The sequence below is a fragment of the Dermochelys coriacea genome, chromosome 1 (assembly GCF_009764565.3).
Source record: "Dermochelys coriacea isolate rDerCor1 chromosome 1, rDerCor1.pri.v4, whole genome shotgun sequence".
In the NCBI taxonomy this organism is placed as follows: Eukaryota; Metazoa; Chordata; order Testudines; family Dermochelyidae; genus Dermochelys; species Dermochelys coriacea.
In genome coordinates, this window is record NC_050068.2 from 98,742,649 (window position 1) to 98,757,978 (window position 15,330).

The 15,330-nt window shown below is 36.7% G+C and overlaps 1 protein-coding gene across 4 annotated transcripts in view; it reads right to left on the bottom strand.

Moving 5' to 3' along the window:
* Nucleotides 1-724: 724 nt before the first annotated feature.
* Nucleotides 725-15,330, bottom strand: part of STK24 (serine/threonine kinase 24) — a 134,594-nt gene continuing 119,988 nt past the window's right edge. For 3 of the 4 annotated variants that reach the window (XM_043504707.1, XM_038375063.2, XM_038375080.2), the window contains 4 exons: nucleotides 14,131-14,254; nucleotides 11,368-11,436; nucleotides 9,020-9,156; nucleotides 725-3,163 (listed from right to left, as the gene is read on the bottom strand). In XM_043504707.1, the coding sequence (XP_043360642.1) occupies nucleotides 3,127-3,163; nucleotides 9,020-9,156; nucleotides 11,368-11,436; nucleotides 14,131-14,254 (367 nt within the window). In that variant the 3' untranslated portion in view covers nucleotides 725-3,126. Of the gene's footprint in view, nucleotides 3,164-9,019; nucleotides 9,157-11,367; nucleotides 11,459-14,130; nucleotides 14,255-15,330 lie in introns of all 4 variants that reach the window. The other variant, XR_006277791.1, reaches the window with a different exon arrangement.

Sequence of the window (15,330 nt, forward strand, 5' to 3'; positions counted from 1 at the left end):
AGAGGCAATGGCACTTGATTACATTGTGAGAAACAGAACTGTTTCATTATTTTTACCAGAGGCATGGTGTAATGAATTGTTAGTAATGCCACCAGGCTCTACTAAACAGTGTTTATCAACTACGATAGTGCAACTGCAAGGGAAATTAAGGTTAACTAAAAACACCCCACCTTTCCATTTTCAAAGAATTTTTCTGGTTAACTTTTTTTTTTAACAGCTTATTTAGTGCCAATGTCTCGCAACCTCTTCGAAGTGAAGAGTCTACTGAGTTCAACATCTGCATGACTAGCGTAATACTTGTTAGTAAAGTAAATTTGGACTCAGTCTTCACTGTACTCAAGAGAAATGTTGAAATAGCTGCATTACCGGCACCAGAAAAAACTTAGGTTAAGTGCAATATTATAATGTCAAGTTCTTAGCAAAAGACATTTTCTCAAAATAATATTAAAATTTTCTTAAGTATCTTGCCTCAGACACTGCTTACCCCATACTTATGTCAGAGACATACTGGCATCAAATGAAAAAAAAGTTTCCTATTACTGGTACAGATTTATTTCTGAAACTAACATTTTTCTCTAGCAAATGATTGTCATTTTACATTCAAGACAAAATGTTGATCTTTGCAGTGAATCATGGTATCTGAAGATTCATCTGCATTTACATATATATTTTATATTGTACATAAAAAAAACTCAATCTAAACCATAAATTAACAATTTTTTTCTTTAAATCTTATGCTTTTGGCCAATTGACCTTCTGTGTCTTTATCTGTTTAGTTATTTAATCAAAGGTTACCTTCACCAACCATCATCTGTTACAATCATCCTCAATAAGTCTCAAATTGGGTAGTTTTTCATAACAAAATAAAAGAACAGGTCAGTGAACACCAGACAATTTTCTGACTAACTTCTGCTTCAGAAATTTCAAAGTTAAACCCCATATTGTCTTGTAAATCTGATTTGCCTACTAAATTTTAAAAGTGTGTTCTTTCCCAACTAGCTCATTTCAATTTTAAGTCATTCTTATAGTAACAGATGACATTGGGAAGGTGTCAGTGGTTCCACTTAAACTTCAATTTATTTCAGATTATTTTTATATGCCACCCACAACACTACCACTACATATTCTCAAATGGCAGAACTGACTCTCTGTTGATTTCTGCGTTGAAAAGGGTAAATTCCTCATTTCACTGCAACAAGATTCAAATGCACATTTCCAGTGCATTAAATGATGTCTTCATAGATTTAAGATGACACAAAATAGTACATAATCATTAAAATGATAATTAAGCTGAGAGGGTTGAAAAACTGCACTTTACTTCTTTAAATAGGAACCACATCATTTAACAATTTATCTTAGAGAGCATCAGACTTTCCCTGGCAAAATTAGGCTATAGGCTGGCAGGTATAGTGTATCTAAGTTCATTCACTTCCAAGAGTCATTTGTTTTCTAGTTCTAAAATAATGTGAGAAGAGATATCTAGAGATCTGGCAATTACATTGCATCAAAAATATACACCTGATGTGTAATTATCAATTTGTGGACTGAAACGAGAGAAAATTCTCTCTCTCCTGCCTACCAAGGAAACAAATTTCTACCCTTGGTAAAGCATACTATACTAAACTGTATAGTAAATACAATGAAGAGATGTCACTTCACAAAATACGTACAACTACCATTTCCAAGGAGACTGATTTCAGAATAGCAGCCGTGTTGGTCTGTATTCGCAAAAAGAAAAGGAGTACTTGTGGCACCTTAGAGACTAACAAATTTATTTGAGCATAAGTTTTCATGAGCTACAGCTCACTTCATCGGATGCAACACTAAAAATAAATAACTTTAAAAAGTTATGCAGAAGTGACCACAGCAGTGCTGGAGATTTTCATTTCAGCTGATCAAAATTCATGTACTTTTTTGTTATAGAGAGTATGGGATACTGCGTGCACTATTTTCGGCCCAATCCTGCAATACTGATGTCAGTAACTTCCACCAGTTTCAATAGGAGATGCATAGACTTAAGGACTGCAGGATTGGGCCTTTCTATATATTGATAAATTCAATTTTTTTCTTTTACTCCCCAAGACAATTTCATTTTATAATTAAAAACAGCAGCCATCTCTGACACATTTTCCACTCTCTGAAAGCCAAGGTTGTAAGATATTTCAAGATTTCAAAATATATGTAAGTTATAAAATGTATTTATGTAAGCATTCAGATATGTTTAGATGTAAAAGATACTTAAATTTCACTATAAGCTTCAACAAGTATATATTACTAAACCTGGACAATACATATGATTCAGAATCTGCATGGGCACAATTTAAACTGAAATGTAAATGTGAAAAAATTCTGTAGGGAAAAAACAAACAATTTAAAGCTTTATAGGAGACAAGATGTGTTAAATTTAAATAAACCAAAAGTAGTACCATAATCAGAAAGCCAGCTTCAGAGTGTAAAAAAGAGAGGGATATAGGACAAATGAGGAAATTTGGATACGCTGAGGTACAAATAGGAGTTTCCATAATAGGGCATTTACTATTTTTCCACGGCGAACCCTTCAAATACAAAATCAAACCAAAATCACTTGTCACATAATTGAAATTTTACATGTAATAAAGGCAACACAATACTCAGTTATGGCCTGTCAAATATTTACCTCACTAACATTATCTACAGAAGATTTGGCCTTTTTTACATTTTGTACACAGTGACTCCTTATACAGGTTTAAAGGGTTTCAGTACAAAAATGACACTATATACAATCTGTACACCAATCTAACAGAACGTTTTTCTATTTCGCCAAGGAGTTATCTTAAAGCAAAATACCTGAGATTTCACAATATCTTCAGTGTCCTTATCACACACGTAAATATACATTGCAGATTTCATAAAAAGACACTTCTCCCTTAAATATGTGCATTATGGTTAAAAAAAACTATAGCTTTAAGGAGCTGAAAAACAACACCCCATCTGAGAGACTTCATTTTTGCTGTTGCACATTCAGGAATGTCCTTTCACTGAAGAGCACTCCATTTACTGAGCGGTAGATCAATATTAGAGAGCACTTTCCTCAATGCAGACACCACAGGGTGGCCTGTTGATTTTGAAAAACTCAAAACCAATAGTTCAGTGAGACGAAGTACTTCCTCCAGTTAGTGAATATCTGGAGAAGAAAAGAAATGGTTATTTTTGGTCACTTTCAAACTCTTGTTACAAAACAAATAATGATTAAAAGTCATTAAATTGTGCTGTAAGTAGGAACTTGAAGCTTTGTTCCTTTCCGAATCATACTTAGCATAACTGAAACACTGACTAAAAAAAAAATAACCAAGCTTCAGACCTGAATATCATATAAATAAGACATTGCAAGTGCATAACTATGGTTTTGTTCACCAGAATGGCATAGCTCTGTTCAACAGAATGACAACAATCAATCCTCAACTGTCTTTTAATGGGTACACAATCATTTAATAAATCCTGTGTGTTTTCATTCAAAACCCATACTTTGGGAAACTTGGTATCGCAGCCACCTCAAAGTGTTCTGGGGCAGGAAAATGTTTTTGCACTAGACCTGCCTCCCTCCCATCAAAAAAAAATAGCTTTCCCATTCCAAAGCTATTAATTTTGGGGGGCAGGGGCGGAAGAAGAAAAGTTTAATATATTAATGACAGGTTTCAGAGTAGCAGCAGTATTAGTCTGTATCCATAAAAAGAAAAGGAGTACTTGTGACACCTTAGAGACTAACAAATTTATTAGAGCAAAAGCTTTCATGAGCTACAGCTCACTTCATTGGGTGCATATAGTGGAAAATATAGTAGGGAGATTTTATATACACAGAGAACATGAAACAATGGGTGTTACCATACAGACTGTAACAAGAGTGATCAAGAAAGGTGAGCTATTACCAGCAGGACAGCGGGATGGGGGGGAACCTTTTGTAGTGATAATCAAGGTGGGCCATTTCCAGCACTTTACAAGAACAGTAGGAGGGGAAATAACAAGGGGGAAATAGTTTTCCTTTGTGTAATGACACATCCACTCCCAGTCTTTATTCAAGCCTAAGTTAATTGTATCCAGTTTGCAAATTAATTCCAATTCAGCAGTCTCTCCTTGGAGTCTGTTTGTGAAGATTTTTTTGTTGAAGAATTGCCACTTTTAGGTCTGTAATCGAGTGACCAAAGAGATTGAAGTGTTCTCCAACTGGTTTTTGAATGTTATAATTCTTGATGTCTGATTTGTGTCCATTGATTCTTTTACGTAGAGACTGTCCAGTTTGGCCAATGTACATGGCAGAGGGGCACTGCTGGCACATGATGGCATATATCGCACTGGTAGATGTGTACGTGAACAAGCCTCTGATAGCGTGGCTGATGTGATTAGGCCCTATGATGGTGTCCCCTGAATACATATGTGGACAGAGTTGGCAACGGGCTTTGTTGCAAGGATAAGTTCCTGTGTTAGTGTTTTTGTTGTATGGTTGCTGGTGAGTATTTGCTTCAAGTTGGGGGGCTGTCTGTAAGCAAGGACTGGCCTGTCTCCCAAGATCTGTGAGAGTGATGGGTCATCCTTCAGGATCAGGTAGATCCTTGATGATGCGTTGGAGAGGTTTTAGTTGAGGGCTGAAAGTGATGGCTAGTGGCGTTCTGTTCTTTTCTTTGTTGGGCCTGTCCTGTAGTAGGCAACTTCTGGGTACTCTTCTGGCTCTGTTAATCTGTTTCTTCACTTCAGCAGGTGGGTATTGTAGTTGTAAGAACACTTGATAGAGATCTTGTAGGTGTTTGTCTCTGTCTGAGGGGTTGGAGCAAATACGGTTGTATCGTAGAGCTTGACTGTAGACAATGGATCGTGTGGTGTGGTCTGGATGAAATTTAGTCTGGAGACTAAATTTGTTAGTCTCTAAGGTGCCACAAGTACTCCTTCTTAATACATTAAGTTTCACTAAATTTTAAAGAATATTAGAGATCAGAATATTAGAGACTAGAATATGCTCTTTCTAATCACTAGAACCCACGTTTAAGAATTTCTACTGTTCGTCGGTGCTCACCACAACTCGCTAGGGCAAGGTATTATACTTTATAAAATCTTGTTAATGGCAAGAATTATTGAGATCACTAATGAAAAGATAATTTTCGACATTAAAATGTGTAAAGAAAAGAACTTGATACTATAAAAGATGTGATCAAATGGCAACAGTATTTAATATGGAAAGTATACTGAAGTGTACAAATAAATGATATTTCACCTTCATAGCTGTGTTAGACAGGAATATCTGAAATTAGTAACTTGGATGTGAAAAGCATAATAGAATAGACAATAGAATACCAATTGAAATTTATTGAATATTTTGGATGTTTTTCTACATTTTCAAATATTTTGATTTCTATTACAACAAGAATACAAAGTGTATAGTGCTCACTTTATATTATATTTGATTACAAATATTTGCACTGTAAAAATGATAAACAAAAGAAACTGTATTTTTCAATTCACCTCACACAAGTACTCTAGTGCAATCTCTTTATCGTGAAAGTGCAATTTACAAATTTAGAATTTTTTTTGTTATATAACTGCACTCAAAAACAAAACAATGTAAAACTTTAGAGCCTACAAGTCCACTCAGTCCTACTGCTTGTTTAGCCAATTGCTAACATGAAAGTTTGTTTAAATTTACAGGAGATAATGCTGCCCACTTCTTAATTACAATATCACCTGAAAGTGAGAACAGGCGTTCGCATGACTCTGTTGTAAGATATTTACATGCCAGATGAGCTAAAGATTCATATGCCTATTAATGCTTCAGCAACCGTTCCAGAGGAAATGCTTCCATGCCAATGACGCTCATTTAAAAAATAATGCGTTAATTAAATTTGTGACTGAACTCCTTGGGGGAGAATTTTATGCCTCCTGCTCTGTTTTACCTGCATTCTGCCATATACTTCAGGTTATAGCACTCTCGGATGATGACATGTTGTTCATTTTAAGAACACTTTCATTGCAAATTTGACAAAATGCAAAGAAGGTACCAGTGTGAAATTTCTAAAGATAGCTACAGCACTTGGTCCAAGATTTAAGAATTTGAAGTGCCTTCCAAAATCTGAGAAGGATGAGGTGAGGAGCATGCTTTCAGAAGTCTTAAAAGAGCAACACTTTGCGAAAACTACAGAACCCAAACAACCAAAAAAGAAAATCAACTTTCTGCTAGTGGCATCTGACTCAGATGATGAAAATGAACATGCATCGGTACACACTGCTTTTGACAGTTAAAGAGCAGAACCCGTCATCAGCATGGACACACATCCTCTGGAATGATGGTTGAAGCATGAAGGGACATGAATCTTTACTGCATCTGGCATATAGATATCTTGCGATGCCGGCTACAACAGTGCCATGCAAATGCCTGTTCTCACTTTCAGGTGACGCTGTAAACAAGAAGCGGGCAGCAGCATCTTCTGCAAATGTAAACAAACTTGTTTGTCTGAGGGACTGGCTGAACAAGAAGTAGGACTGATTGGAGTTGTAAGCTCTAAAGTTTTACATAGAATTATTTTTGAATGCAGGTTTTTTTGTACATAATTCTATATTTGTAAGTTCAACTTTCATGATAAAGAGATTGCACTACAGTACTTGTATTAGGTGAACTGAAAAATACTATTTGTTTTTTACAGTGCAAATATTTATAATAAAAAATACATATTAACAGAGCACTGTACCACTTTGTATTCAGTATTGTAATTAAAATCATTATATTTGAAAATGTAGAAAACATCCAAAAATATTTAAATCAAAGGTATTCTGTTGTTTAACTGCAATTAATCGTGATTATTTTTTTAATCACAATTAATTTTTTAATCGCTTTACAGCCCTAGTATTATATATTCATTCTTTATACTTGTTTCTTATAATAATAGACAAACCTATTAAAACTCGAATTCTTCCTGTACGGAAATTTGGTTTATGTCAATACAGTACAAAACTGATTAGCTGATATACATATTTAGCTGTGAAATGTACATTTTCCCAGAGGTTTTTATACACAGCATTTCCTACTGTTTGAAATATTCTGATAGAGAATTGGTTTCTGTATGGCTCATCTGCTGCTGCATTGCACAGCATAAGAGATCATGCTCAGCAACATCATTTGTCCATAATAGCCATTTAATATGGCTTTTTTTTTTAAGATGACAGTTTTTGTTCTTTCTCTAGACAAGTTTACTACTAATAAACTTGAACTGCATGAAATAGATTTATACTAGACTTTATAAAGCAATTTCATATTTTACCTAATTTGTGGTTGTTTTTAATTTTACTAGTAAATATACAGTGGTTGGTCCTACAGAAACTCTCTGAAACAACATGTATAATTCATCCCGTTACAGCCATGGATGTTCAGTTACTATCAATATATTTGGGGATTTCTGTAAAATACTCAAAACTTAATTTTAGTTTAAGAGGCTTTTTTTAAATTATGTAGAACTTTAGTTATAAAGAAATAATCAATTTCAATATACAAATTTAAATTCAGCCATAGTTGCCTTCCTCAAACCATGCTTCATATCTAGAAATATTAACCGTTTCTTCATTAAACTCCACTTAAGATGGAACCCAAGATACATTGCCAAAACAGATGTGTATTATAACTATGGGTTACAGGCATTGGGATTATTTTTAAAAAGAGTATATTATTACACAAACACAGTAAGGGCTCAATTTGCATACTTTAATCACAAGTGGTCTTTAACTTTAATGAGATTGCTTACACAAGTAAGGACTATTTACATGAGCACCCAGATCCTAAATATAAGATTATCTACATTAAGGCAGAAGAACTGAAAAAAATGAGGCAAAAAATATGGAGATCCAAAAATCAAGAGAACCATAGTTATTCATATCCACAACTTACTCCTTTTATGTTAAGATGGAAGACTTTTTGAAAATTTGTTGATATGCTTATACAATCTCTGTAATGCAAGACTGTTCCAGCAACAGTTTGAGGACAATAAACCTTGACACACTGTCTTAACCTCAATGAGCATTTTCCTTGTGATAAAAGGGGAAAAATTTTATTAGGGTAAACATATTGGACAATGCTAATGAACATTATTGTGCACTCTGCATAGCATTTTTTTAAATTGCTTTCAACTATTATCCTGGGTTTTTTTAAATATTGGCGAAGTGCACACAATTCATTAGACCACTTTGAAACGTATTTCTTTTGGGCACTAGTTATTTTAGCAGCTAGAGAGATTTAGTTTGAACTTTTCCAAAATTTCACTTTTGGACAGAGCTCAAGAGTGGAAAGCTAATGTTTCACAAGTTCACAACCAGAAAAGAAGAGGGTTTTAAAATGCAAACAGTTTTTACTTTTAACTACAGTGGGCACAAACAGCACTTTCAATTTTATTTTCATGTAATATTTAATAAACCCCAACACACATTTTCATTGACCTAGAATCTTGAAATTTGGAATCCGCATTCATTGTAGGCTAATGAGTAAAGGAAATTTCCAAATTTAATATTTGATCTCTTCCTTTTCTACCAGGAGAGATCATAGGTCAATAGTCATGAACGTAAACTATTCAAGTACTCTTTTTAAAATACATATATACACCCACAGCCCACTAATCAATCTTTCATGGGACTATACCCCACATTACAAATCTCTGAGCAGTTTCATATACCATTTAAAAAGAAAAAGTTAATTTTTATGTAACTCATGGTAGTGTTTTTTTTCTGGTTTGGCTTTGCAGACAATACATTCAACATACAGTATTCAGTGTGTGAAAGTGAGTATATATAATGAAGACAGGAAAAAGAAATTTAAGTTCCTGATAGGCTGAGAATTTGTTCTATTAAACAATTAAATTTTCATAAACTAAGTAAAAGCACATCAGAAAATATTTTATCTTTATAAATACAGAAATATCAGTTTGTACTTGTATTTTACAAAATACTTGGCAAATATTGAAGTAAGTCTTGCAATTTTATATAAGTCATAATATAAAGGTATTTTTATTGTTACCTCTGAAGCCTCTGTACAAGCTGCGACACCATGGTATCTGAAATGCCTGGACAAGCCTCCTCAGCTAAATAAATAGCTTCTCTCAGTTCTTCTATGGAACCCATGTTGTCACCATATACCTGACTTTTCTCTTTCAACTAAAAAAATGACAAAACTACATTAACAATGTAATTAACAGACAAATTTGAACATGTAATAATGTGTGTTAATTTCTATGTTTCCACAGAACTAGACTCCTGAGAATTAGTACATTCATTTTTTAAAAAAATTTATCATAAAAAATCTACCTATAGAAACACACTATTTGTAATTCGAGATTTTTATCACTAAAAGCAGTCTAAGCCTTCAGAAAAATAAGGTGGTCATGTGGGATGTGAAACCCCCAACCCAAGAAATCAAGGGTCATCTGAGGTCAGCAGCAATTCTATTTTACTATTTTAGAAGGGTACTGTTGCATACAGAGTAAGATTCAGTCACTGCCCTGAATTATTTACTACTACTAATTTTGTACTACACTTTGTACTTTCATAGCACCTTCCATTTGAGGATTTCACAGCACTTTAAAATGTTATTGTGTAACAGACACTCAGTGAACTAACTTTGAACATTGCAGCTGACCAATTCTAAAATTTCACTGCATGTTCTAGGTCTCAAGGGACAGAATCCTATTTATTTTGGTGCAAATCAGAACACTGGAAAAAGCCTAAATCAGAGGAAAATCAGGTCCCCCATACTCCCTGATGCTGTCGGAATAGAATCTGCTGCTGCCTACACATGAGAAGCAGCAGCTTAACTTGCTGCTTTGGGAGTGTCTGTAGCTTAGATTCTAATGGAAATCAGAGAATCTTACAGACAGAGTGTATAAGGGGGTAAATGGGGATAAAAGTGGAGTAGCAGGGAACACGTGAGGGAGAAGTGGAAGCAGGAGGGACGAAAGAGATGGGGCAGTGGTGATAGGGAGAAGCAGGAACCCAGAGGGGAGTGAGGAAGTGGACTTGCTCTTAGGGGGAAGAGAGGATAGCTAAGCAGAGACCCACAAGGAAATCAAAGGGTGAGGAGTGGTGATGATGGGGGAAGCAGGAACCCAGAGGGAGGGAGCCACATGTGTGGCTGTGAAAGCAGGAAACCAGAATAGGGAGCGTGGAAATTGGGGAGGGGGAAAACGCAGGGCCCCAGAGGGAGAACAGAAATGGGAAGGGGAAACTGCAGTTCTGGGAAAGAGGGGACACACACTGCCCCTGCCATGGGAGGAATGGGATGAAATACAGTCCATAACATGGGTGGGGGAGGAGAGAGGGGAACAGACAGAACCCAGGCATGAGAGATGAGGTGAGGGGAGCAGCAGGGAGCCTCTGATATAGAAGGGCATAAGAAGGTGGCACACAGGGAACTTGTGGTGGGAAACAGAAGAATGGAAGGAGCCTCTGGTGTGTGCAATTCACTCAGAGTACATAAGCATGGAACCCCCTAATAACCCAACACCCCCCTGAGGAAGGAAAATGCTATTTACCATTTTACAGACAAGGAGGCCATGTCGACTCTCCGCTGAGTCTGAATAATCTCTGGTGCAGAGACCACTCTTCTGGGTAAGTATCTGTTTACTGTGTTCAATATGCTTTCTATGTGGCATGAAAACCTTCCAGGAGCCTCCTCAAGAACAGGGCTCCTTTGATTAGGAAAATACTTTTGGTGCTCTCTGTTTTTTCCACCCACAGGGGAAGCACAGTTGTAAAGACTGAAACATGGTAGGGTAGGAAAGGACTGCTTAAATACAGTTCTATAGGTATTTTTAAAGTAATTGATTCTACATCATGTCTGTATTCCCCTTCATATGTAAATACACTTATAAAAAAATTAAAGAACCATTCCACCAAATATCTGCATAAAATAGTTTGTTAGATCCCAGTACAAGTTCAGCATTTATACTTCAAGGCTTTGAAACTTTTAAACTCTCTTAGCCTAGTCCACCAAGCAGAAGCTGGGGAGAAGTGAGGAGCTGAATGCAGATTCAACAAAAAACCCAATAACAGGAAAAACTGGTGTACTGCAATACAAGCAGCAACACACACCTCCCCTCTTTATTTAATTGTCTCCCAGCTTTATTTTCTCTCCTCATTCTCTTCAATTAGTGTAAGTGATGTGGTTTCTCTACACAAATGAGCATTGCTGTAAACAAACTAGGAAAGAAACAGAAGAAACAGATGAGACACAAAACCAGAATGCTACTGCTGGACCATAAGGAGAGTTAACCTATCAGTTACAGTATCCTTGGATATGCCATTCCCCAAAGAGACACACAGATAGATAGATAGATACCAGAAATAACTAAGTTTTCAGAGGCAGCTTACCTCTACAAATAAAGGAGATATAATTGCAGATAAACACTGAGAGAAAGGACGCCTGGGGGTATCTTTTTCCTTTAAGAGAAAAAAGTGACATCTGTAATAGAGTGAGTGCGATTAACATTTACATTGTAGCTTCAAAATAACCCTAACTGAGCCTGAGCTATTTGATTATTTGAGGTAGATATTACCATGTCTGAGGTAGAAGCGAAACTCAAACAGCTTAATGGGACTAAATCGGGGGGCCCAGATAATCTTCATCCAAGAATATTAAAGGAATTGGCATCTGAAATTGCAAGCCCATTAGCAAGTATTTTTAATGAATCTGTAAACTCAGGAGTTGTACCGAATGATTGGAGAATTGCTAATATAGTTCCTATTTTTAAGAAAGGAAAAAAAAGTGATCTGGGTAACTACAGGCCAGTTAGTTTGACATCTGTAGTATGCAAGGTCCTGGAAAAAATTTTGAAGGAGAAATTAGTTAAGGACATTGAAGTCAATGGTAAATGGGACAAAATACAACATGGTTTTACAAAAGGTAGATCGTGCCAAACCAACCTGATCTCCTTCTTTGAGAAAGTAATAGATTTTTTAGATAAAGGAAACGCAGTGGATCTAATTTACCTAGATTTCAGTACGGCGTTTGATACCGTGCCACATGGGGAATTATTAGTTAAATTGGAGAAGATGTGGATCAATATGAACATCAAAAGGTGGATAAGGAATTGGTTAAAGGGGAGACTACAACGGGTCCTACTAAAAGGCGAACTGTCAGGCTGGAGGGAGGTTACCAGTGGAGTTCCTCAGGGATCGGTTTTGGGACCAATCTTATTTAATCTTTTTATTACTGACCTTGGCACAAAAAGTGGGAGGGTGCTAATAAAGTTTGCAGATGATACAAAGCTGGGAGGTATTGCCAATTCAGAGAAGGATCGGGATATTATACAGGAGGATCTGGATGACCTTGTAAACTGGAGTAACAGTAATCAGATGAAATTTAATAGTGAGAAGTGTAAGGTTTATGCATTTAGGGATTAATAACAAGAATTTTAGTTATAAATTGGGAACGCATCAATTAAAAGTAACGGAAGAGGAGAAGGACCTTGGAGTATTGGTTGATCATAGGATGACTATGAGCTGCCAATGTGATATGGCTGTGAAAAAAGCTAATGTGGTTTTGGGATGCATCAGGAGAGGTATTTCCAGTAGGGATAAGGAGGTTTTAGTACCATTATACAAGGCACTGGTGAGACCTCACCTGGAATACTGTGTGCAGTTCTGGTCTCCCATGTTTAAAAAGGATGAATTCAAACTGGAGCAGGTACAGAGAAGGGTTACTAGGATGATCCGAGGAATGGAAAACTTGTCTTATGAAAAGAGACTTAAGGAGCTTGGCTTGTTTAGCCTAACTAAGAGAAGGTTGAGGGGAGATATGATTGCTCTCTATAAATATATCAGAGGGATACATACAGGAGAGGGAGAGGAATTATTTCAGCTCAGCACCAATGTGGACACAAGAACAAATGGGTATAAACTGGCCACCAGGAAGTTTAGACTTGAAATTAGACGAAGGTTTCTAACCATCGGAGGAGTGAAGTTTTGGAATAGCCTTCCAAGGGAAGCAATAGGAGCAAAAGATCTATCTGGCTTTAAGATTCTACTCGATGAGTTTATGGAGGAGATGGTATGATGGGATAACGGGATTTTGGTAAGTAATTGATCTTTAAATATTCAGGGTAAATAGGCCTAATCCCCTGAGATGGGATATTAGATGGATGGAATCTGAGTTACCCAGGAAAGAATTTTCTGTAGTATCTGGCTGGTGAATCTTGCCCATATGCTCAGGGTTTAGCTGATTGCCATATTTGGGGTCGGGAAGGAATTTTCCTCCAGGGCAGATTGGAAAAGGCCCTGGAGGTTTTTCGCCTTCCTCTGTAGCATGGGGCACGGGTCACTTGAGGGAGGATTCTCTGCTCCTTGAAGTCTTTAAACCACAATTTGTGGATTTCAATAGCTCAGACATAGGTGAGGTTTTTCGTAGGAGTGGGTGGGTGAGATTCTGTGGCCTGCGTTGTGCAGGAGGTCGGACTAGATGATCAGAATGGTTCCTTCTGACCTTAGTATCTATGAATCATTTCTGAAAATGCATCCTCTTTGTTTTCTATATTTGTTTCATAAAAAACTAGTTCTAATACATTACATATAAACATAAAAATGAATATGTAAACATGCACACATATGAACTAATTCATGTAGTACATTACATTTTAATATCATCTATCAAAGTATGTGTAAAGTGATTACATTATGTGTGGGTGTGAATTCACTATGAAGAATAATTAAGATTAGGTTTTTGTACGAAAAAAGTGCATTACAAAACAATGCTTCTCGAAGAATGTACAGTGAAACTTACTAAAAATGTGAAGGCTCTGATCCCACTCCCTATGTCTTGACACATGCAGGTATAAAATGCTAAGTCAACCATAATAAAACATTTAAAAACAACATCACACATATTTACAAAAAATCAAACTATAAGAGTGAAAAAGTATTACAGGATGAAATAATGTTGATAAGAGAGCTGTGCAAAATAAGCAACAACTGTAATCTACATAATTTAAAAGACATTTTGCTGATTTTTTAAACTGTCAAAGGAAAAAATGTTGGATGACTAGATTAGGTATGTTTAGATGTATATCTTTCTAGTATTGCTTTTAGCATTAAACATTAATACAGTACCTTATTTAGCATTAAACATTAATACAGTACCTTATTACTTTCTAGTGCCTGTGGCTGGACTGCTCCATTCTCTACATTCTTGGGATCTTTTTCTCTGATTGTAAAGATCCAGTCCCCTGAATCACGGCCACCTGTGGCCTGGCCATCGGTTTCACTTTAAAAAAAAAATACTAAGACGTTTCAGAATTTTTCCTTTACTACATTAGTAATATTGATTTAATAATGCCAAAATAAGCTTAAAACCTTCACATTTGAAAGTGAATTTAGAACACCATGCTTCTCAGGCCAGTGAAAACAAGGTATATGATAAGAATGATTAGGTTGGGTCTTAAGTAAAGATTTTGTTTAAATATTGAACAAAGATGTTTTTCTGTATATTAAATAAAGATTAAGGAGAAAGACAAACGTTCATTTACTACCACTGACAATGGTTTCCCAAACTGTATGACACTAATGATATTCCTTTTTAGCAGTATGACAGATGCCAGCAGAGGGCTCCAAATTACTGGAAAGTTGACAAAAGTTTTTGGAAAGTTTGAACACACAATTCCATCAGTGCTCATTTAGCACTGTAGTAGGCTATGCAGAGAACCCAGACATGAACAAAGTCAACGTCTTATGTATTTGTATTTATTTAAATAAACCTCTCCAAAGGCCATAGATGTCCTAACATAATTATACAATCAATAAAATTGAACCTCAGCTGCATTAAAATCATCAGTTCCACAGTAACTTAGCCAACCACCAAGCCAATGCTCCTTTTAAGTGCACAGCAATCTGGTAACTGCTGTCCATCTCAGGTGGCTGTGAGTGCAGCCAGCACCCACTCTGCCTGCCAGCCCCTCTTGCTGGAACTCATGGTGAGTCCTCTGCACTGTAGAAAGCCTGGGGACAGCAGGAAGGGTAAAGAGCTTAACGGGGTGCTGGGGGAGAGGCAGACGCTCTCAGTAGGTAGGAGAGCATGGCCCACATAGGGTCCTGCTCTCCCTATTGGCCCCAGCACTGCTTCCGGAACCCTTCCTTGCAGAAGCTCCTCTCCGCAGCACAGGAAGCCTGAGAGCAGAGAGGGTAAGGAGCCCAGTCAGCCAGTATAGGGTCTCACTCCACCTGCCAGGCCCTTCTGCTGCAACACTTGGCAGCTCCTCTCAGCCCAGCAGGGAGCTATAGTGCAGGGAGAGGGGGCCTGTGCAGTTGCTGATGATGGGGTACGAGTGCCCAGTCCGAACCCTC